General features: G+C 42.2%; 3 protein-coding genes across 3 annotated transcripts in view; 1 reads left to right on the plus strand and 2 right to left on the minus strand.

Moving 5' to 3' along the window:
* Positions 1–16,653, plus strand: part of uba7 (ubiquitin-like modifier activating enzyme 7) — a 33,927-nt gene extending 17,274 nt beyond the window's left edge. The window contains exons 22-24 of the mRNA XM_034584952.1: positions 13,020–13,121; positions 14,442–14,524; positions 15,553–16,653. Of these exons, the coding sequence (XP_034440843.1) occupies positions 13,020–13,121; positions 14,442–14,524; positions 15,553–15,685 (318 nt within the window). The 3' untranslated portion in view covers positions 15,686–16,653. The remainder of the gene's footprint in view (positions 1–13,019; positions 13,122–14,441; positions 14,525–15,552) is intronic.
* Positions 16,654–16,901: 248 nt separating this feature from the next.
* On the minus strand, positions 16,902–20,305 carry LOC117761248 (PAK4-inhibitor inka2-like). The gene is made up of 2 exons (XM_034584953.1): positions 19,183–20,305; positions 16,902–18,027 (listed from the first exon to the last, which is right to left on the minus strand). The coding sequence occupies exons 1-2, from the start codon at positions 19,183–19,185 to the stop codon at positions 17,107–17,109; spliced, it is 924 nt and encodes a 307-aa protein (XP_034440844.1). The 5' UTR covers positions 19,186–20,305; the 3' UTR covers positions 16,902–17,106.
* Positions 20,306–20,902: 597 nt separating this feature from the next.
* LOC117761501 (guanine nucleotide-binding protein G(i) subunit alpha-2) overlaps positions 20,903–23,704 on the minus strand; it is a 38,514-nt gene continuing 35,712 nt past the window's right edge. The window contains exons 6-9 of the mRNA XM_034585451.1: positions 23,426–23,555; positions 22,819–22,972; positions 22,455–22,647; positions 20,903–22,008 (exon numbers count right to left, since the gene is read on the minus strand). Coding sequence (XP_034441342.1) covers positions 22,457–22,647; positions 22,819–22,972; positions 23,426–23,555 — 475 coding nt within the window. The 3' untranslated portion in view covers positions 20,903–22,008; positions 22,455–22,456. The remainder of the gene's footprint in view (positions 22,009–22,454; positions 22,648–22,818; positions 22,973–23,425; positions 23,556–23,704) is intronic.

Below are 23,704 nucleotides of genomic sequence, written 5' to 3' on the forward strand. Positions count from 1 at the left end.
GATATGATCTCATCACAAATGTATGTAACCTGCACTGTGCCAACAAAATGGTGTCCGCCATTACATAAGCTGCTTTCAGACATGCACTGAAGTCCACACATTTTCCTGAGGTTTTCCAGAGGGGCTGTATGTGAGAATACGAATGTCTGAGTCAGATGCTCTGGACATTTTCTAAAAATGTTCCTAGCTAGTGGGCGTGTTGATGACAACTCAAACACATAGTGGCTGCGATACTGGAAGAATACAACTATCTCAGGATGAAAAATAAGGTGCCATACATGTAGAAGATGCAGACTAAGATGTCAACCTGGAAAGACAACAAGGTGAAAGCTTGTGGCGATGTCGGCTGAAACTGGTGTTAAGAAAAACATGCGATGGCTGCAAATACATTTATATGTTATGTTCTGCCTCCTGCCTGTTTTACCCAGGCTCCATCCCTCACCTGAATGTTCTGTTCTTGTGAACGCGTCTGACCCTGACAATCTCCTGCCGCGTTCTTCATATGTGTCTGAAAACAGCTCTAGTTTGTCATTTCTTCAGTACGTCAACCCTAATACTTTGATAACGTGATTTATGGGATCCATATTAAAATTATTAATAGTTATTTCTTCAAAGTAAAGACAATTAAACCAATTTTGAACTATTAAATATTGATACAGATATCTACCTCAGTTTTAGTTGAGATTTCCTTTTCCATTTGACATTCAATATGCATTCATGTTCCAGTCTAGAGTCAGGGGCTCATATTCTCTGCAGCTTCCTGGGTGATGTTTATTGATGTTTTAAGGATGCTTGTCTTTTCCAGTGATCTCCCATGTCTCACTAATGGTCTAGACATGACCTCACCAAGGAAAGTGAGAGCATAATGTTTAAAAACTGTATGTAGGCTCTGTTTTCATAAGTCTTTGCACGTTTTGAGCCCTGCAATAGGGTTACCACTTTTCAGTCCTATGCACAGAAATATGTAAAAGAAAAATAGGATGTAAATATGAATTATTTAAAATTGCAGAAATCCGTCCACAGCTGTAAAAGCGGAAACAAAAGCAACAAGCCTGTTAATAGTCTCTTGTATCTCTAATCTCTCCAAGATCAGAGGTTTTATTAGACAGACTTTAAAGCTGCTGCAGACGTGCAGCTGTTGAATATCACTGATCAGACATGCACTATCAAGAGCTCAGCTTACTTTTGCAATGACTCGGACCTCACCCTTCCCGAGATCAGCCTCAGTTCATTAATATCAAGTAACAGCACTCACATCTCACTGGTCACGGCCCACCCAGTGTCCGTCCATCGTTTACCACATCACAGCGTTACGTGTTTTGCAGCAACGTGACCGTCACTGTGCCAACTCTGACAAAGAAAAGTAAGTGAGTGAGCTGATTGCTGTGATTGGAGGCTTTTGAATCAGGTGTTTTAGATGTGGCCTCTCTGTCTCCACACACCTGCTTTACTCGCACTATAAAACTCAATAAGCGACTCCCTGTTCTCCCACCACATCAAACATTTTCCAGAAATTGTTGCTTTAAAGCAGCTGTTTCCCAAAATAGGAAGTTCCCCTGTCTTCCCCCCCGCTGCCGCTGTTCTCCATATGGAGGCAGAAATATGTAAACAAATGGGAGCTGGTCGGCTCAATGCTGCGGCTCTTTAGTATCACTTCCCTCCCAGTGTTTGTTTCTCAGTTGGGGGAGCGAGGCACATGACATTAAAGAGGGAACAAGTTTGGCAAACACCCAGAGATGAACTTCTTATAAAATGGCCAGAAATACTTGCAATAAAATCTGCATAGACATCGTTATATAGTCTTATTATATAGTCTATCTAAGTAGCTGGAGTATTATTTTACTTTGCCATTGCCATAGACTGTATATAACGATGGACGACATGGCTGCTCCCAAAAAGTGAACCCACAGTATCTTCATCGCCATTTGGTGGCAGGTCATAAAACCAACCTCCTCCATGTTGAGGATTGGACATGGATACATTTTTTCAGTAACTCAATCTCCTGATCATATATTGTTCCAGACTTTGGCTCCAAATGTGCAAGATGGCAGCGTTTGTATCTGGTATATTTTGGCTTTATTTCTGGATAGTGGCAGACATGGACACCATGGAAGTGTCCCTCTCTCTGTCCCTCTGCTGCTGCCTTTTGAATCCAGGGAGAGTTGATTGGCCAACTTGTCTCCGCTGTGCCAATCACCTCTCCCTGGTTCTCGTGGAGGTGCTCACTGAGCCTCCTCCATGCCCACAGCGATATACATACATTCAAAGGCCATGAGTCCTCACTTGGGCCTTGATGGAGGTATATGCTCTGCTCTAGTTTAAAACATAATCAATGGGTCAACTGACTCAGCTTCCCAAGCTCTATAAAGCATTTACCGTCTTTTATCTCATTGCTTCAGTTTTATAACTTAACAACTTGTTTCAGTTCACTCTAACTGTTCTCATCAGTGTTGCTTCCAATAGCTGCCCAGCACCAAACAGAAGTTCGTGACTGTGCGGAAAGGAAGTCTTTGGAAGAGGCCGTACAGTTAGTCAGCCTCAGTTCACCTCAGCAGACGGTCGTGTTATTGCTGGAAACAAAAACCTCAGAAAACATAAAAGGGTATTTCAAGAGCAGCAAAGATTAATGAGTTCTGCTGCAGCTGTAACTGAGCTGCAGCCTCGGTAAAACACCACCTGAGGGTCAGGACAGAGGAGGACATGTTCAGCTGGGTATTAAATAGCTCCATCCTCAACCCCTGCAGGAGCTTGCCCAATACATACCAGCCCATGCTGTCTTTGTCTGCTGGGCTGCCTGCTTGTATGGAAATACTCCCTGTTCCGTGTCTGTGCACACATCCTCCACACACTGGTCTTAACTTTGTGCCCTTTCACGCTCCCTCTGTGCCCCTGTTCTCCAACTTGCCCTTTCAGCAACTAATTGAATTAGCAGCGTCGGAGGCAAGGCTCCTGATCTCAAGGAAGCCACTCCAAGGTCAATGCTCACACTGGTTCTTTGTTAATTGCCTGCAGAAATGACGGCTATTTCCTGCCTTCACAGGAAGCAATGTATTGAAACCAGATTTCCCAGAGAGCGCTTAACGTGATGTGGTGGTATGGTCTGTGGAGCACCAGGAGGAGGCAGGGACCTTTTTTTTTGTGTGTTCACCTACGCTAATCTCTGTTTCTAATAGCATTTCATTCACACCTTGGAAAAATATGTTGGTTTGCATGTGGACAGCCAAACCTGCAGCTACTTGAGCATGATTTGAGTGCACTTGTATAATTGGGGGTCACACATCTGTCACACAAATAACAGGGGCTGGCTTACGGGGGGGACAGGGAACAACAAAGGGGGAGATTTGCCTCGCATGTGGTTAAATCTGTGTTGGTTTCCTCGGACTGTGCCGGTAAAGGAACAGGGTGAACACGATCCACGGCTCCTCAGTACTCCTCCGGGAGCTGCGGCATGGAGCTGCATTGTGCAGTTTGTAACTCAAGACCCCATACATGAATAGTGCTCACGGGATAATGAGTAATCTGTGATCAACACAGGCGGCTTGTGCCTTCTGTTGTCTTTTTTGTAGTTGTTGTCGGTATTGTGTGTTTGGCCTTATGTTGTTAAGTCATCTGTTGGTTTATATTGCACTGTTCCACTAGTGCTGCGCTTAAGTTCCCCTTTATTCACTATCTTCCCATTTTTGTCATCAACAGGGGAATCTGCATGAAGTGCATTAGATCAGAGGGTTCAAACTCTCACGCACAGACAATAGTAGATCATTTAAATAAAAGCCCTCTGAATAATATCCATCCAGATCTTTTATACAGTTTGATTCATGCAGTGTTGCTCAGAGTTTCAACACACATGTTCCCCATTTAGCCAAATAAAAAGTAACTTGTTCATTAGCAGCTCAGTTTAAAATCCTAAATCACATCTCCTCATCTCCTACATATTTAAGACAGAGGCCAGAGTCTTTCATGAGAAACACTATAACAGGACTGCATTTCAATAAGTGAGCTCAGGGTTCAGACCTGAATCTGGAATCACTTTCTTGAAGAGTCCTTGAGCAAGGCAGTGAATCCCTTCCTGTCAGAGACACTGCTCCATATAACTGACCCTGACCTCTGACCATAGTTTAACAGAAAGCATTCACAATATTAAAAAGGGCATTTCTAATTGACCATTCACAAAACCTTCACCCCGGCACAGCTGCCTGTCAAACTTTGGATTTCATACGGAGCTCTAATTGATACATAAATTAAATAGAGGCCTGTCTTTTTTTTATTGGGTTAACTTTACAAAAAAATTTAAACTAAAAGAGCAAATGCATAAATATATGTGTTTACTGTATTCTGTTCTAATGTCAGCCGATTTTTAGCATGTTCTGCTAACTGGCTCAATTGGCCTATGTTAGCTTGCTATCATTGCAGCTTTAGCCTCAGTTGTTAAGCATTATGTAGCCACATTTAAGGCCCTTTTATATAATTTCCTTTATAAAATTAGTCTGAAATGTTACAAACTAAGCAGGAGGCAGCATTTTTTTATTGAGCAGTTTATAAGATTCAGGGCAGCTCGAGTTCATCTCGATCCATCGTCTTTGGCATCCTCTACGTGGCTCCTCTCTTTTATCCTGAGATATTTACAACCCCCCAGTTTTGTCCCTGTCATGTGTCAGAAATGTCATCAACTCACTCACTGTAAATTTTCCTGACATTTTTTATGCAGTTTTTTTCAAATCTTCCCAGTAACTATTTTACTTGGGGGCCAACAGGAAAAGTTCTGGAAAATGTGCAGAGCAACATTTTCCAGAACTTGGTTCATTACATCTATAGATCTTTTCCATACTGCTATATGCACATATCTTTATGCACATATCTGTGTTCTCTAATGGAAAAAGAAAGAAAATAACTTTGTACTGGTCTTAAAGCCACATGCATGTGCTCATAAAGGAATTGGAACAGTTATTGTGCATCAACAGATTGTGGCTGCAGGGTTATTTACCCATTTACTAATGGGTGTTTGTTATTGATTTTATCCTAAGTGTTGGCTTTACCTCCAGATTATTTTCCCTTAATTCCCTTAAAACATATGGCAAGGGTCAGAGTGGTTCGAGGACTGAAGGCTCAATCATCTCTGGCAAATTATATATAATTTAAAATAATTATATATGTTTAGTTGTGGTACCTTTACATACTGTTTATGCACTTTTGCTGAAATAAAGGATAATTGAGAATTTCCTCTGCTGTAACTGAGCGGATGCAGCGCCACTGTGCCCCATTAAGTGTCCGATTCCCGGTGAACCGTATGAAAGTCTTGTGTCTGTTTTACTTGCTTGTGTCCGACATCAGATAAAGCAACAGCCTTTTAACCACTGACAAGGAATGGACATCGTATTGACTCACACATATCAATAACTCGCTCCAGTGACCAATACATGGAAGCGTTACATCTCTCCACACTGCATTACAGCACACAGCCAAAGAGAGTGACCTTTGGTTACTAAAGCAGCTGATCGATGCTACAAATTGGGATGTGACACCAAAGGGCACATTGATCACAGTTTACATCCAGAGCCATAAGCTCATGTTGAATTGAAACTTGTCAGTGACACATTCGTAGATGTTACAGCTGTGTCCCAGTTCCACTATACACACCAGTATGGACTTATAGTAGTATGCATTTAGTGTACAAGTGTTCTTTACCATTTTGTACAGGAAATAAAACAATACATACATTAGTGTAAGAGATCATTAATATTATTCATATATCGACAAAACCTCTGTCAAAGAAACGTGGACTAATAGACTTTAAGCATTTATTAGAAATGACACACTTGTGTTTGGACCATCCCATAAATCCCTATGCAACATTTCAATGAGAATGAATGGCTTTTTAAGTGCAACAGCAATCAGAGAAATACTGTGTGAGTGTCTCTGCAGGCTCCAACGTGTCCGTGGCCCATTTGTAAGAGGAGCGTTTTATTGACTCAGACCTTCTGCCCCAGGTCATCTTCAGTCAGGTGGAGCGCCATTATCTTCTCATTTGAAAGACAATCACATTGAGATTCTGTTTGCTGTTTTACACGTCAATGGAAGCCTTTCAGCGGCAGCGGGCTGAAATGAGCCTGTGGGTCACTGTCCTGAGGAGCGTCTGCATACTGCTGAGCGGGCTGCTCCTCCTCTTCTTCCTCCACCCAGCACCACCGGCATATATCACATTCTTCAAAGCATATGGTTAACAGTCTTAAATATGCATTGCCTTTGATACAGATTGTTCCATTTATAATGTCTTAAATAGACAGTGTGTAAAGCTATTGTCTGACATAAACTCTGGAAAATGTCCAGAAAATGGTGTCACATGTGAAGAACGCACGTATGAATACAACTGGAAAATGTCTGGAACATTCAGGCCAGGGGTGGAGCCTGGGCGGAGCACGCAGGAGGCAGGACATAATCTATATATCACACTGGAAATCACACGTTTTTGCACGACACCAGAATCTGCCCTCATCGCCAAAAGCGCTTGAATCTCGTCTTCGAATCTATGTCTGTATCTTCTACGTGTTTGACACCTCTTTTTCATCATAAGATATTATTCTTTTTGTTGATTTCTGACTCCGAGATTTACGTTCTGATACAGAGCTCCTGCGGAAACTTTCAGGAAAATGTCTGACAGCAGCTTACAACTGCTGTTCCATCAATTCTCTGGGGTGTTTGCATTTAATCGCAGAGGGCTGCAGTGAGCAGTTGGAGGTCCCAGCCATCTGTTTCTCCGCTGCACTCCAAAGAGAGTGTGGATCAATAGTGATCAGGTAGCAGATGACGCAGACAAAGGGCACATTTTGCATGACAGTGCTGTTGTCCCTCTGTAAGAAAGAACAGGAAAACACAAACCAACATGTTCCTGATAATGTACAGTGGGACCCAACCCTCTGAAAGCACTTTTCACCAGCATCACGTCTGATTAATCTGCCTCAAAACAGGATGCACATGTGTTATTACTCTGAATCATGTGATTCTAAGAGGTCAGGTTAGATAAAGCATGTGTGGGTTATTCTGGCTGGAAAACAATAACACTGAGTGAGACTGTGTTGGCCGAAGCTTTTTGTGCTGAATTGAAAATGATGTTGGACTCAGTTTATATACAGAAAGACTGTAGCTTTTCAAGGTAATTACATTTGGACATCATACATTTTCATATTCTTCAAGGCAGCTTCTCAAACTCCATTAAATAAAGCGTAGGCATCCAGTTATTGATCACACAGGAAGCTCCGGCCTGACTCTCGTTTCATACGTGCACATAACATAGTTTAATCGGAGGCATTTACTGTTTCTCCACAACTGAACTAGAAGAAAATGTAATTTCTAAGCATTTTTATTTCGCTAGGATTAAACATGAATGCAACACACAGAGTCACATCAGACACTGGTGACCTTTGCGGAACATTTCCATCTGTGAGCTTCCATCCATTGATGCCGTGGCGTGATTGGCAGTGTCTGTGTGCATCAGTGCTGGCTCTGTGCTGTAGGTGTGACGTAGAGGAAGGTGCATTAATCCCGCATGGGTGAAGTCCACACGAAAAAGAGGAAATCAGTTGACCTGTAAATGCAGTAGTTGTTTGAAATGTTTCCTTCCCTTGTTTGACCCATTTACTTAATTTTTGTTTTGACTCTGTTGGTTTTACATGATAAAAAAGGATAATGTGCCAGCTCATCTTTATATGAATAATTGAGATATTATATGAGTGAATCTTTGATGACATTCAATCCAGCAAAAAAAGGCTTGAACAGAATTTAATTTGACTATTTAATTTTTTCCAGGACATGACTTTGCATTTTTGACTTGATGGACTGTTGGGATCTCCAGCATATATGAGCTACTGCTTGACTTCCTGGCTCAGTTGACGCCTTTTTAGAAAAGAACCTGATTGTCCAGAAAAGGAAATCAGGCAGGAGCTGAAGGAGATTAAGTTGAACCTATGATCCAAAAAGACCACACAGACCCTGCGTCTGCCTCCCCTTTGCTCACTTTGAAGCCCTGCAAAGAAAAACAGTGGCCTTTGAAGAAACAGGCCTGTAGCCACAGCCGGTTGTAAAAACGTTACCACTGTTGGGATTATGGCCAGACACTGGAGCTGGAGCTGGAGCGTGCCTCTGCAGTGCTGCTTCTTGTGGCAGACTGCAGGGAGGAGAACTTATCGAGGTTTGCCTCCACTGATCCCAGCTTCCCGTCTCTGAAAATGCTCCATTGTATTCACAGGGCAAAATTGAAAACTTATATTATGATTTCACTCCAAATGCAGTGACCTATGTGACATGACCAGCTCCCTGAAGGGGACCACAAACACCCTGGGATTCATTCTGCCTCCTTATCAGGTCAGACTAGGCTGAACTTCCTCTGGCTGCTCTGCATTCCCACGCGCTCGTATATCTGCAGACGGAGGCGTCTATTTTTGGATTCCATCAATCAGGAGTTATCATACCAGACTTAATTGTCTATCAGATCCTGTGTTGTTATCTGTCCTCGTGAGGTCTCTTCATTCAAAAAATCATTAAAACTAGAAAAAAGACATAGAGCTCGGCTTCGATCAGTTTGCATGAGCTTTCTACTTGATCTTTAACACTGCACATGTCTATAATTGGGGGGAAAAATGGGCTTGGGTTGGGTTTGGACACAAAATACACGATGCCCGTTGGGTTCTGGTCGGGCTTGGTTAGTTTTCTCTTGGACTCGGTCAGTTTCGGACAGAAAATCAAAGCCCGAGCCGCTACAATCCAAAGACTGACAACGAGGCTTTGTCAGCTCTAGTTTCACTGGGCCGTAGCTCATTGGAAAAAAAGCACCTTGTGGAAAACACCTTTTGATTATGTAATTCTGTAAAGTTGAACTGTGAGCACAGGAAATGGCTCATATGTTCTGTCTGTATTCAGTTTGAGATGACGTTCTATGGAACATTGCTTAAAGGTCATTTTTGACTTTAGGTTCTCTGAGCTACGTAGAATGTGTTGGTATAAAAGATGTGGTTGTATACTCATGTATGGGTTGTATGCATTGTATTGTTTTCATACAGTTTCCATATAGTTGTAGTCACTTTCACGTCTCATGTTATAGGGAACAGTAAGTTTGTGTAGCAGACATGTTCACTTTGTGATGAAGTGGAAAGCAGTCACATATATTTTGTTTATTTGTATAAAATCTGATGTTTTTTATATTTTAACCACTAGAACTAGATTGCGAAGGTGTATTCGCTGCTGTCTGTGGTTATTTAAAGATTTGATTAATTTCATTTTGTTTCTTTTCCCTGGAAGCGGTGACTGTTTAGATTTAGATTTTTCAGGAAGAGCAGGGGAGCTGGCCAAGCGTCCTGTCAACAAGAGGAAGCTGCCTGAAGAGTCGGTCTTTCGTGTAAGATGATAATGTCACATCCGAACGGGGAAAGGGCACAGAGGAGAAGGCTGATTGGTGCATTTCAGTGAAACAGAGCAGAGAATGATGCTGACAGAAATTTTTTAAGAATTTGTAAGATTTTTTTTGAAAGAGCAGTAGAAGATTTTGGATTTGGCCCCGTTTATTTAAAAAAAGAAGAAAATACATTTGTGTAACTGATAAAATTAGGGTGTTTCCAGATTGTGATCGTAATGATGAAGTACCGAGAACAGTTTCCATAGCGACGATACAGTCTGTGATCATCAGAAGAGAAAATCTCGAAACTTTATTGTGTTCCTTTATTGTGTTGGGAACGAGCAGCTGTGTCATGTTTTAGGGGGAAGTTTAGAGCTCCGTTTATAATCAAAGCCACAGTATGTGGAGCAGATGAGAGATGTGGCTGCTCTCCAACAACACAGAACACACAGTACCAACACGCACGTCAGCCACTGTGGCTTTATTCCACTCAGGCCCATGAAGTGGCCGTTTGTCTCTTCCCCTCCCTCTGAAGTCAAACTCAGCGCAGTTCCCCCTCCCAGAATCCCCGACCGCCGGCTCTGCTTTACATCCAAACAGACCCCTGGATGCGCAGACATCCAGTGAGATATGTTTCATCGCCAGACGCACTCCAAATCTATTTTTAATGCATTCAACACGAGTTCAAGCTGGTTTTGTGAAGCTTAGCCACCAAGCGACACTGGGCACAGATTTGTCCTGTTGCTAACATAACAGGTGACCTCTCAGACTGTAATTCTAAACTCCCACCATAAGAAAACCTTGGTCAATAATAATAGATTGGACTTATGTGAGGTTTTATGCAATATAAGGTCTTCATGTGGATTTTTATTTGTATGCCTTTGTCCACCTTTAAAACTGTTTTCTTTATTACCTTTGTTTTGTTTGTCTATTAGTTAGCAGGATTACAAAGAACTACTGGACAGATTTCCATGAAAATTTGTGCTGATCCAGATCAGGGGACGGATCCAGGATCTTTTTTTCAAGTTGCAAGACATTTGAATAGATTTCTAAGAGATAAATTCATGGATCTTGATTAAGAAAAGCAGACATGATTAGTGGACTGATGTTAATCATGGTGTGCAATTTGCTGCAGATCCAAATAAAAATCTGGATCTAGTGAATTAGAAATTATTATCTGTGGGGCCTTGGCGGAGGTGCTCCCTGAGCGCCCTTCCATTTCAAGTATTTGTCAAAAACAAAGAAGTTGTCTTCATACGTTTATATTTTGCAGAGAACCACATGTGGCCTTGCAATAAGCAGATTTTTTTTTTAAGTTTCCAAGCTGATAATTTCATTCGATGTTTGAGAAAAACAATAACCCTCAGCGTCACATTTCTTCTCTTTCCACAGAGATTACTGCTTCGTTGGGGCATTTCTGCTTTTTATTCTGGAAGTTCCGTGACAAAGAGATACTGTCGTTGTTGCTGGTGGGAAACCATTTAATTGTTTCCAGCTGCCAGTTTGGCATCCTCATGCTTATGTTTTCTCTCCCCCGCCGTCGTGCTGAAGAGTTCATGTCACTCTACATGTGTCCTGGCGCTGGCGTTGACTAACTTCAGGTTCCCATCAGAGCTGTGTGACAGATATGAGAGCGAGCGGAAGGGAGGTGACGGAGTAAAAATAGCCTGCGTGCTCGCTTTGCATTGTGTGAAATCAGAGACTATACACACACAAAGCACTCGTAAAAAATCTCTGGCTTAAGACCACTTAAAACAAGGTCCGTTTTACAGTGCAACAATGAGTTTGCATTCGCACAATCATTAAGAATAAGAAAGTCTTTTGTGCACTGTACATTTCAGACCCTGGTTGTGTTCTGCCCATTGAAAGTTTGAGGTTGTACTGATAAATCAGTGCATAAACACTAAAGAAGCTAACGGGACCAGCATCTCACAAACAAAACGGGCTTTGTCTGGAAACTGGGACAAAGGACCGAGACACCCAGTGAGACTTTAGGGAGAAGTATGCCTCGAGTGTGTCTCCATAACCCCACATCCCTGTGTGTGGTGGGAGCTGCGAGGGCCAGTCAGAAAGTTCCCCTTGGCCGCTGGAGCAGAGATAATTGGACCCAGGTTTAGCTGGAGTTTTGGTATTTGCATCTCGAGCCAAGTTTTGATCGTCACAACTTCTCTCGCCAGAAAGCGCTTGTGCAAGCAGGTTCGGACTGGACATTGGACAGTGACATATTTTTGAAGTATTTTCTGCATGTGCGGAATCCTGACCCTTTTCATGTGTTTTGTACCCATGTGTGGAATATGGTGTTTACGGTAAACATGTGGCATCATGTAATGATATCTATGCAGAAGTACAAACAGCAGTGTCTGTGTTGCAGGGGTTGAATTGATGTGTCTGGGTGTCAGGACTTTGTATTCTGTTTCAGGGGTCAAAGGTTGATCCTGAGTTGCTGTCGGGTCATCCATCCTAATCTCTGCTCTCGTGAGGGTTATGGGGAGACAGTGGAGCCTGAGGCAGGAGAAAGAAACACGCTATAAGTGTGTATATGTGTAATTATCTCAATAAATGACTGTATTTATTCAGACTCACAAGACTCTGATCACATTTCTCTTGTCATAAGGTCTGGACGTGTCAAATGCTTTCCAGCTACTGACTTTAAACACTTTCATTTTGTCATGTACAGACATTCTTGGTTATACCACGTGATGCATCCTTTTGAATTTGGTGATCCTCGACTTCTTCCCCAAGCACCATTGGGTTGACATTTCTAGTTTGTATTGAAATATCTTAAGAGTTAAGAGATTCATTTTTTCAATTACGATGAATTTAGTGACCTTGGTGACCTCTTTTAATCACGAGGTCCGATTTTCTGTTTGATCAGTGCTTTCATTTACGACCAAATAACTGCACATTTACTTTAATCTCATCTATTTCATTAAATCCATGCATGTATCCAGACGGTTTGGTTGCTATTATAATCAGAGAAGCCGTAGGTCAATAAGAAGAAGTTCTTTTGGCCAGTAGTTATCCGTGGTTCAAAAATGGAGGTGGTAAGAGAACAGTTACAGTCTCACCTCTAAGTGAAAAAAGAGGGCAATACAAGACACATGGTGCAATCAGGGGACTCTTTAACAAAGACGACTCAAAGTCCTCAATGAGAGGAAATGCCCCCACAAAGCTTCACCACCTGAAATAGACTCTGGCAAGGTGTGTGGAAAAACTCCTACGTTGTTATTTCACTGCCTGGAGCAACACATTCTCGGTTAGATGCAGGTTTTATAAGATACGTACTTGAGCTTTTTCTCAAGTCGCACTATTATCATCTGCCCCAAAATACACAAATACTGACATGGATTTTTTTCCTCTTGTATAGAACTAAGTAGGACTCATAGATAAAAACTTGAAAAAAAAAAAGAAAAGTCCCTCCATATACGAGGAAGCCCCCCCTCTTGACCTTATGGCAGCTTGTTGGGGGTCTTTGCTGCAGTGATGAAAAGTGCAGTCGCTCTGTCCGTGAGTGTCCAGCGCTCTTGTTGTGGACCCAAACATTAACATCCCTTCACAGCAAGTCATACTTCATCTGTCAACCTTGTCGTGATAATGTGTGTGTGCGTGCTGGTTGATGTATCGTGTCTATCGGCAGGTCGCAGGAGAGACGTACAACCTGTGGGATGACTTCCTGGTTGAGGGCAGAGGCGGCAATCAGCCGGAAATGACCTTGGGTGATCTGCTCAAGTATATCAAGGTACGACCTCCTCATTCCTCTCACACAGGAAACACACACTTTCTTCACACCCTGTGTTACTGAGTGCAGATTTTATTCTTTTCTTAAACTTGTTCACCTTCTTCCAGTGCACACAATGCCCATTGTTTGAATTGGCTGACCACTTCACACCTATCACACCTACTATTTACACCCGAAGGACTGTTTTCTACCAACAAGAAAGTGGACTTTCCAAAATGTCCAACTTTTCCTTTAAGGCTCTTACTTCTTACTTATCTTGTACCCCTAACCCTAAGAATACATCCATACTACTACGTTTTTGTTTCACAATAAAATGACCTCTGACCACACAAGCGTTTTGGCTCCATATCAGTTTTTCCTCCTTCTACTAACATGCCTTAAAACGCATATCATGTGAGCACTCATGTAAACTAAGCATGAACATGTGCGTAAACAGAAGAAAGAGTTGCAGAAGGAGAAAAGCTTCAAACGAGAAGCAGCTATGGTGAAAAGTAAAATCCAGAATTTATCTGCACAGCAGCTGGGAGTAGAGACAACAGGATCAGAAACAATTTGCTAATCCATGTTGTGTTCTGCACACTCCACAGCGTTTCCAAACTCCGTTTTAGTGACTCTAAAACTCTGGAGTAGTGTGGTCGCCAGCAGCAGAGTTGATCGGATTTCAAACGAAAATATAGTAGTATGGATGTAGCCAAAAAACCTAGATTTTAAATTGATTAAAACAGATGAGTAGATAAGTATGTTAGTACTATTGCATTGTGAAAAACTAAAGCTAATTTCATGTTTCCATTTTCCTGACATATATTTCTGTATAATTTGAGTGATTTCAGCTGTGGAGGATAAATCCATACTTGCTTCTAAGTTGTTTTTTATTTCTTTATCTTATCACTTGTTATACAAAAAAACTTGTTTGCTCTGCAGGACAGTGTCTCTATAACATGATAAAAGTTATACCTGCAGCAGAAATGTCTGAGAACATGACTCCCGGTCGTCTTCTCTATGCACACGCCTTCTTGCTGTAAGAAAAGATATTTGGTCTATTGATTCTGCTGAAGTTTGTTCCGAGGAGGCAAAGGGAAAATAAATTGGCAAGTGTTCTTATTTGCTCTGGGTTTCGTTTAACCTTCGACTGTCCGGGTTCCCCGTGGTTTGTTTGCAGAGACACAGAAGAGCTTCCTGAACTGCTGAAGTTGTTCTAGGCCACAGGTCATAAGCAGAGCTTAGCTATCATTGTAGAAATCACATAATCAAATAATTGAATAATGCCTAGCTATGTTTATGTTTCACTGCAAACTTATGGAATAATTTGCCATTGTACAGGACAAATACAGCTTGACCATCTGCAACCTCTTCTACGGAGAAGCTATGATATACAATGGGCAAGAGGAGAGGCTTCAGCTGAGGTATGTCCACTCAAGATAAAGATACAGAATTAAATGTTGCATGTACAGTCGGTGGCTATACGTGGCCACACAACCACATACACACAAACAACAACAATAAGCAGCGTCCCATTGTTTGTTTAGAGGTTAATGGCAGGATGAGGTGTTTCCTGAGAGCCGGTGAGGAGAGAGAGCCTGTTGACGCACTCACACGCTTCACCCAGCACTGATGATTGAGTCTGCTCCTCCTCAGGTTTCCCTCTGTTTGTTGAGGAAAAGAGCTAAAGAGTTAAATTAGGTGTCGAGCATTTTTGGTTCCTGCGTCTGAGAGGCCACGCTGTTCGGGCCTGTTCGATGTTGCAGCACATTAAAGGCACGTTTCATAAGCTCTGCAGTGTTTGAAGTGAGTCTTGATTTGTGAGCGTGGAACGTGCGCCCTCAGGGAAGTTTTGATTCCAGGAGGAGGGAGAAAAGTGAAATAAATCAAATTTAAACTTTAGAGATTACTGGGTAATTTGAAATGTTAGATTTTTTTAGTTAAACCTTGCTGTGAGGTCTTCCTGTCGGTCTTGAAACAGACTGTGCATGTCCTGTCCTCTCCCTGACGGTGGGGTCTCTGGGGAGCTGGAGCTGCAGTCGGATGGAGTTGCAGGCGGGGAGAGGGGCAGAGTGGACAGCAGCTCGTACATGACAAATGCCCTCTCCAGTACACACTTCCTGTGCAGTCGCCCTGCCCCGTGTTTCCTTTGTTTGGCCACTGTAGGGTGAATGTAAGAACTTAGACACTGAGATCACATGGGAAAAAATCATTGCAGAGTAAAAACACTATTATTCTCTGCTTTTACTATTGTTAGCAATTCTGATGATAAGGCAAAAGTCAACGTTGCTTTAGTCTCTAATGATTTGTAAAAACCCACTTACTGCTCGGATGGTTTATGTTGAACTGACCCCAAAAAAATTAGTGTTCATATTCATCATAATAAAGAACTGTGTCATCAATGGTGTGGCTCATGAATGTGTTTTCATTAGATTTACTTTTTTTGTTGTAGTGTGTCTGACGTGGTGAGCATGGTGACCAAAGCAGACGTCCCTCCGCACGTGCAGATGCTGGAGTTGGTCCCCTCGTTTGCTGAGGACGTGGAATGTGAGAAAGTCCCTCCCATCAGGTACCTGCTCCTGTGACGCTGTCGACAACGAGGATCCACTACGTTCCAGTGGAAAGCAGACTTAACGCTCCTGTGACGCCATATCGCTTAAAAACGGAATTTGTTGCCATAGCTGTTGTCTTTCTATTCATTTTACGCAATACTCCTCAAACAAGCTTTGAATAATTGCACCGTGGTAATTTTTACTGTTACGAAACTTTGATTATGGGATGTGAATAATTCCAAACTCCAATCAGTTGTTGTCTTTTTAATCAAATTCCAAAAAATGTGTAGAGGTCAATGCCCAGTTCCTCATTTTAGGCTTTTCTGTCACATTACTATTTGCTAAAAGAGGAACCACTGCCAGCTCTGACGTCCTTAGCGATATTAACAGAAAGTCTTGTTTACTAAGGTTTGGTTTTCATTTACATGTGTCTTTGGAGAAGTCACGCTAAGAGCTTGTGGAGAGGCCAAGGCATATGGATTAGATGATCAGATGATCTGGCACTGGTGGAGCAGTGCTGGACCAGTTTTGAGGTCTAATTCAGGTCAGGCGGAGTTTGACGTTAGAGGGCTGCAGTTGGATGGGGCAGCTGGCACAGTAGGTACAGTGCTTCGATGGTTCAGGGGGCTTTTGCCATCTGGACACAGCTGCCTTGTGTAAATCCTCCTGCAAACACACGTGTGCACATCCCTGCCTCGCTCCCTCCCTCCATTAGGAATCCCTGACCTGTTCAGATACAGTGCTCATCTTCAAGGATCTTTGTCCATCCTCACGTGTTTTTTTTTTTCATGTCCCATAACACAGTTTGTTTCGCTTCACGCCCGCACAACATTGTGTTGTTGCGTTTAATTTCCTCTGCTGTCTCAGTCGGCTGTTTTGAAATCATGTCATTAAGAATAGTCGCTGTAATTATCACTGCTGATAGCTGTTTGGATGGTTCTGGATGCTGTTTGTGATTAAATTATTTTCGAACCACTAAGCAATAAACATGTGGAACCGTGTGTCACCATGCGTCATTAATACAACTCGTTACCTCATCATGGTTCTAATTGTTCAGTTCACCAATTACGTTTTCAGCCATCTTCCTATTTTTATTTTTATTCTCAGTTTTTAATGCTCTAATGTTTTAGGTTTTTTAATAACTGAGTTTATTAAAAGTAATTGACAAAAGGGTCAATGGCAGGCAGGTGCAGTTATTTACGTCTCATTAAGGTTTAAAAAGAAACTTTGAATAATGTTATCAACAGGAAAGAAAGTGTCAGATGTCTGATAATAAGATAAGATAATTAGATTTTAACAGCATCAAGTAGGAACAGAACTCGTTTTCATTAAATACAGACAAAAACCTTTTATTCCACATTTATCAACATTATGGACAAAACACACAAGTTAAGAAAATAGAACCATCTTATTTTAATTTCTGTGTAAGTATTAGTCCGTAGGTACAGTCTCGCTCAAATGTATCCAATGATGTCATTGCATATGATGGGTTGTCGGCTGCCCGTCTTCATGAGAGCGGTGAACTGGTAGAAGTCAGAGTCCAGTTGATGCAGTCCTGTGTGGGACTGGTGAAAGAAAGGTTTGAGAGACTGGAGTCCCACAGGGCAGGACATCCTCTTGGGAGCCTCTGCAGCTCGGCTCACCCTGGAAGAGTCCGCAGGCCGTGGCTTCACCTCCACGCCTTTAGACATCCCTGATAGTCTCTTGCGCATGTTGTCTAAAATGTCTTTAGCGAGGCGCCTGGGTTTCATTTGCGTTGGCTCGGGACACTCTGGAAGGTCCATCCAGTTCTTTATGAGGTCCGCAAAGCTGTTGTCGCCCAGAACGAGGGGCTGCCTGTTCCTGCTGCGGCTCAGCAGTGATGTCGTCCAGTCCTCCTGGTCACTGGCCTCAAACGAGGTCCAGCGCTCCAAGCAAGCGTCCGAGGTGGATTTAGGACGGATGCGGCAGGAGGGTCCTCTGTTTGTGCGGAGGCAGGCCGAAGAGGAGACTCGCACGTTTCTGGTCCTCCTCAACACCACTCCTTCATCCTGCCAAGAAGCCTCAGAGTAACCCGAGTCAAAGTCCACACTCTTCTCGCTGCTGGGAGAGCCTTGTGCCAGTCGTTCATGCTCCTGCTGCTCATCCTCCTCTTCCAGTGGGCTGGCCAGGCAGCAGGCAGAGTCATACGTGCTGGCTTCGCTGGCATCAGAGACGCGTAGTTTTGTAAGTCGCTCCTGCCGGGCCCTCTGCTTGCAGAGGCGCGTTGCAGCGAAGGACCGGACACATGGTTCACTAAGGGGCCTTGGCCTGCTTATCTGCTTCAGGTCCTGCAGGGATCTCATCATGTACTGCACCTGGTCCCGGAGGCAGTCAGTGGAATCTCCTAAACACAGCTTCACAACGACACAGACACAAAGACTTAGTGGTGCAGGCAGAGTTTAAATGAAGTCTGTATTTAAAATAACATCTGTGGAGTAAGAGAAGTTTTACAGCAGACAGCAGAGCAGTTAGTCTGTCGAGTCGAGGCCTGAACAGTTCCTTGTTCTATTTCCAGAACTGGGCCAAGAAGATTTTTACCAGCTGAGATCACTGCTCTATGACCATATAACAAGTGAGGCATTCCATGCAAACCTCAGAGCAGCTTTATGGAGACCATCCCATGCAAGTATGATCCCGGAGAATGAAAAAAGCCTTTGCTCCGAGAACAGGATGCACATTTGATTCTGGGGGAAAACGTTGCCTGCCTCCTTAAGCTTGAGGGGAAGTTTGAACAAAGTGAGAGCTGAATCATGGAGGAGTGCAGAGGCTCCCTTATCCTCTCCACACTCCCCTAACTCACAGGATGTTGGCTGGTCTGTATTATAAAGCAGGAAATGACAGCAACATTGTGGAATTACACAACGGCCGTGTCCTACTAATGAATCATATAACTTTCCAACTTTCCGATTAGCAGAAATCAGTGCACGTATCTTCTGAGTGTGTATTTTATGAGGTTATTACAGTAAACGTAAAGTTTGTTGAGCCTCCTCGCCCAGCCCAGAGTTTAGGGCTCGGAGGGGTAAAGGACACCACAATGCCATGATGTTATCACAGCTGTGGGTGCTGGACCATTTGGCCCCTGAGGGAGACTTATCTGACACACAGAGACATCCACAGTGGGACGCTGCTTCTTTTAAAATGTCCTGTTCTCCTTGGCTGCTTCACACAGTGGGGAGCAGTGAATCACTCAGTTGTACACAAGGACAGTTTGGTTTACATTAACTGTGACATGGGGGGTTACAATCACAATATTATTACAATTGCCCTCCGGGGACAGATAGAGTTGTTTTGAATTTGAATTCTACTTACATTAAAAAATGTTTAACACTGACTATAGAAAATGCTTTAAGAAGAAATATTATTTTTTTTATTCTAACTTGTGCAAAAAGATAGATACATATACAAAACTACTTTTTTGCTGAACGCTGTGCAATGATCTTTGCATTCACATTAAATAATCTACTGCAGTGCATCAACAAAACTGTTATATAAAATATATAAATACATACCATTCCCTGTGAGGTAATAACTGCAGTGAAGTTCAGGATCCTGTCAGTTTCACGGTTGCTTCTCCTCCTGAGTTTAAAAGTACTTTTGAATTTGTTTTAAAATGAAATCCCATCACTTTGAGCAGCTCCACAGGTTTCCAGATGTTCAGAGGAGAAGTTTCTCCCCTCGAGTATTTTCTCCACTGAACCAGATGAGGGTCTGTCAGCGGACTTTGGCGATGATGAGCTTTTCTCTGCGGCGAATCAGCGCGGCGCGTCACAGAATCAGCCAATGACGAAGCGCCTGGAACAAGATACCGCCCCCACGTGTAATTACAGCGGTTATCACTGTGTTGTTTCCTTGGAGTTTCCACATCTGGAGCTGGATCATTCTTTAACTTCTCATTCTAACAATAAATAAACGATCAAAGCACATTTTAAACAGTTTTACCTTCCATATCCAGTATCCAAATGAAATACCAGTAACTCAGAATGATAACAGTATTCAATAGGGTCAAATTATTACACTTTAATTAGCAACTCTCAATATAAATTCCTGTGGGCTGTGCAGGTTGAGTATACACTGCCGCTTCATTAAAAACGGTCCTAAACAAACGCTGTGATTGTGCAGCTCTGCGGACACATGTAGATCCACGGAAATCTACATAACGCCACCTTGTGGAGGTTTGTAAACAGGACCTCCCTTATTACCATTCCCCACTGAATATAAGCCTGTTCACACCTCTGACTTCAGTCTGGGAGATGCATACGGTTCATTCACTGCCGTTTTAGTGGCCACTTTGAGATGCAAACAAGCTGCTGGGGGCTGAAGTGAGGAGCTCATTTCATTTGGAGATGAGCAGAACATTCACCTCCTCACCTCACCCTCTTTTTGATCTGGATAACACTTTGTATTGTAATTCAGCCGAGTACAGTGGTCGAAGAAAAGCACAGGGGCTTAAGTCAAAGTACCAAAACAAATAGAGAAAAAAAACACTCGGATACGAGATAGATAGAAGGATGGATACATAGACCTCAGAATGCAGACTGGAATGTTCAGGAATCAAACCTCCAGGTAAGTGAACAACACTCTCTACCTCCTGAACAAAAGCAGATAGGTTAGATCGATCGATAGATAGATAGATAGATTGATCGCAGAATGCAGACTGGAATGCTCAGGAATCAAACCACCGACCTTCTGGTAAGTGAACAACAACCAGCCCCTCGATGGATCGATGGATATGAATATGCAGTGATTTACTCAGTTGTGCACATTTGGAAAGGACAGTTGGGTTTGAATTAAATGTGACTTGCTGGGGGATTACAACACACATTAAAGAAAAGCATAAGTAAAATAGGTTGTGCAGAACACACTAACAAACAGACAGACAAACAAGCAGATGAAAACATAACCCCCTTTTGAAGGGGTAATAAATTAGCTTCTTTGGACTTGCAACAGTTCTTTAATGAAACAAGAGAAATGTTGTGTCATCACTTTTGTTGGAGCTGCTCACATCTCACAGACATCAGAGACTCCCACTGATCTTGTAGAACCTCTGGACCCATGTGGGGTTTTCTATCAGAGCTGTGGTCCACACTCATTCACTCATTCAGTACCAATACATTTCTATTTTATAGCTCTCTTTTCTACAGTTGATCTATTAGGTTCAAACATTGAGGAAGAGACATTTTATGTTGTTACGGTATTTTCTTTTGACACAACAGACTGCAGAATACAACATCATGTGACCAAACTTTATTTACATTTAACAATATTAATGAACAGCTATCCTCTGTTTGTCTGAGTGTTGTGGTGCGTTTTTTTAAAGAATGGCTCGTGTGAATCAAAGTGGAGTAGAAATAGCCCTAATTGTCACTATGAAGATAGCATGTCTCTAAAGAACAAGTGTAAACAGATATCAAGGCACAGACATATGGAAAAAGACTTGGAATGAAACAAAGAGTACAGAACAATTCATATTAGGAACGGACAGAAGCATTTAAAAACCTTGCAGATATCTTAAAAGTGACACTTAACCTTTTCTGTTTTTGTTTCTTTAAAAGAAGTTACTCAGGAATGTTATTCAGTTTGTGGGGGGTACAGGCTAATCTATGGACAGTCATGCAGAACAATGCACTAGAGTATATGTGAGAACATTGATTCTGTGTAAACATCTTACAAAAAAACAACATTTTCCCTTTGTCCATTTTTCATTCTCCATGCGTGTTAGTTTTCTTCTAAAAATAAGCTCTGTGCAGTCAAAAGGTTCAAAAATGCCAACGTTAGTTAACATAAGTTAATGGGATTTTTTTATAAAAAGTTGTTTTTGTACTTTATCCTATTACTGAACTTCAAAAGCAAAAGATAAAATAAAATGAAACTTAAAACTTTCAACTTTAATATAAATCTGAATACAAAAAATGAGACTAGTGGCTCTAAAACTGTTCCTTAAAGGCTCAGGAAGAAAAATACATACATTTTACTGTATTTGCCAAAATTAAATAATGTTACTGTTATTATTATACATTTTACTTCCAAAAGTTATTTTCCACTTAAACCAATCAGCTCATATAATTAATTATAAATCAAATATTCGGGGTGAGTGCCTGGACTGTTGCAATAAGGGGATTCTTGGGCAAAGGTACTCAGTGTGTTTATATATATATATAAAATGTATTATAAGCCATAAATAATAATAAAACAATACACAATGTGATGGTTGCAGGTCAGTGATTGTTGAAGTTCTTTCACGTGTCCCCTCTAGGAATCAAGTCTGTTCGGGTTTTCATTATGAAAAGCGATAATTATCTCATGGCTGTTGCAGTCTCATGCAGTCAGGCATCGTCCTGCATAAACAGAAAGAAGCAAGCGCAACAGAATTATAGAAAAACAATATAGTATAGATAAAAGTGCTGTTGTTTCATTGTTTTAATGTATAAGAACTTTAATTTGTGTTTGTTCTGCTCAATCTGGTCCCGAAGAGGCAATCACAGCAAATTGCCTCGACCAGAATGAGTTTACATTTTACTTGCCAAACACAAACTAAGCTGTTTAGAATGTGAGACAAGTTTTATTAGAAAGTGCATTTCAGAGACTGAATCTGACCTGAAGATCTAATTTGAGTTGCAAGTTTAATTTCAGCTCAGACCAAAAAGATCAGTGTCACCATCACCACAGTCTGTTTACAGCTCATCCCACAGAGTGCGTTATTTTTACCCATTTACCAATGAACAAAGCGATGAGATTTTGATGCATAAAGAACAAAGTTAAACAAATCATCCCTCTATCGTACCTTTAGAAAAGACCACAGTCTTTCAGGTTGTTCTTAATAATGACGTCAGTGACGGCGTCGAAGACAAACTGCACGTTCTTGGTGTCAGTGGCACAGGTGAAGTGGGTGTAGATCTCCTTGGTGTCTTTCTTCTTGTTCAGGTCCTCGAACCTGGTCTGAATGTAACTGGCTGCTTCGTCAAACTTGTTGGCTCCTGGATGAAACAGTTTGGAGAGACGAGGAGGTGAGGTCACATTGTGCTAAGTTGTGATTTATTTTGTGAGCCGATACAAAGCAGACTGTCTGTGGTTTTACTTCAGGTGTTTAACTATCACAGTGTTTCTCTCGGGTGATGCAGGACCCCGGGGTGCTAGTCTCTCCGTACCTGTGTACTCTGGGAAGCAGATGGCGAGAGGGCTGCTAGTGATCTTCTCGTCGAAGAGATCCTTCTTGTTGAGGAAGAGGATGATGGAGGTCTCAGTGAACCACTTGTTGTTGCAGATGGAGTCAAAGAGCTTCATGCTCTCGTGCATTCGATTCTAAAGAGAAGAAACATTAGTCGTGGCTCATGACCACGCATCCGAGCTGCCACCAGGGGACAACGTTGTTTCATGTTTTAAATGTGAGGAATAACCAGAGCAGGGGGAGTTCCTCAGGGCTTTGTTTGGCTGTGTCTCTGCTGAGCACTTGCGTTAAAATCATAAACTCATTGACAAATTGGGGTCAAATGCTTCAAGTAACTTGAAAAATTATCCATTAGCACTTTTATTACATAACTGCACTCAGCTGTAAATCTACCGTTAAGCTCAGATGAGCCAATTTCACCACCTGGAGCTCCCTATTATTAAGCCATAATAAGGAGCCATAATGACGTACAACCTAAACTACCTCATACTGAGAATGAGCCAAATTATACAGCTTGTAACATTCACTGAAGCACATGAAGAAACATAAGGCACACGAGACGACAGCTTTTAAAACATTTTTTTTACCATCTCCTCATCCTCAGCCAGCACCAGGTCGTAAGCACTCAGTGCAACGCAAAAGATGATGGCTGTGACTCCTTCAAAACAGTGGATCCACTTCTTTCTCTCTGAGCGCTGGCCCCCCACATCAAACATCCTGCAAGAGGGAGACGAAGCAGAGGAGATATGATGTGTGTGTGTGTGTGTGTGTGTGTGTGTGTGTGTGTGTGTGTGTGTGTGTGTGTGTGTGTGTGTGTGTGTGTGTGTGTGTGTGTGTGTGTGTGTGTGTGTGTGCAGGCAGGGGAA

The sequence above is a fragment of the Hippoglossus hippoglossus genome, chromosome 5 (genome assembly GCF_009819705.1).
Source record: "Hippoglossus hippoglossus isolate fHipHip1 chromosome 5, fHipHip1.pri, whole genome shotgun sequence".
Taxonomy (NCBI): Eukaryota; Metazoa; Chordata; class Actinopteri; order Pleuronectiformes; family Pleuronectidae; genus Hippoglossus; species Hippoglossus hippoglossus.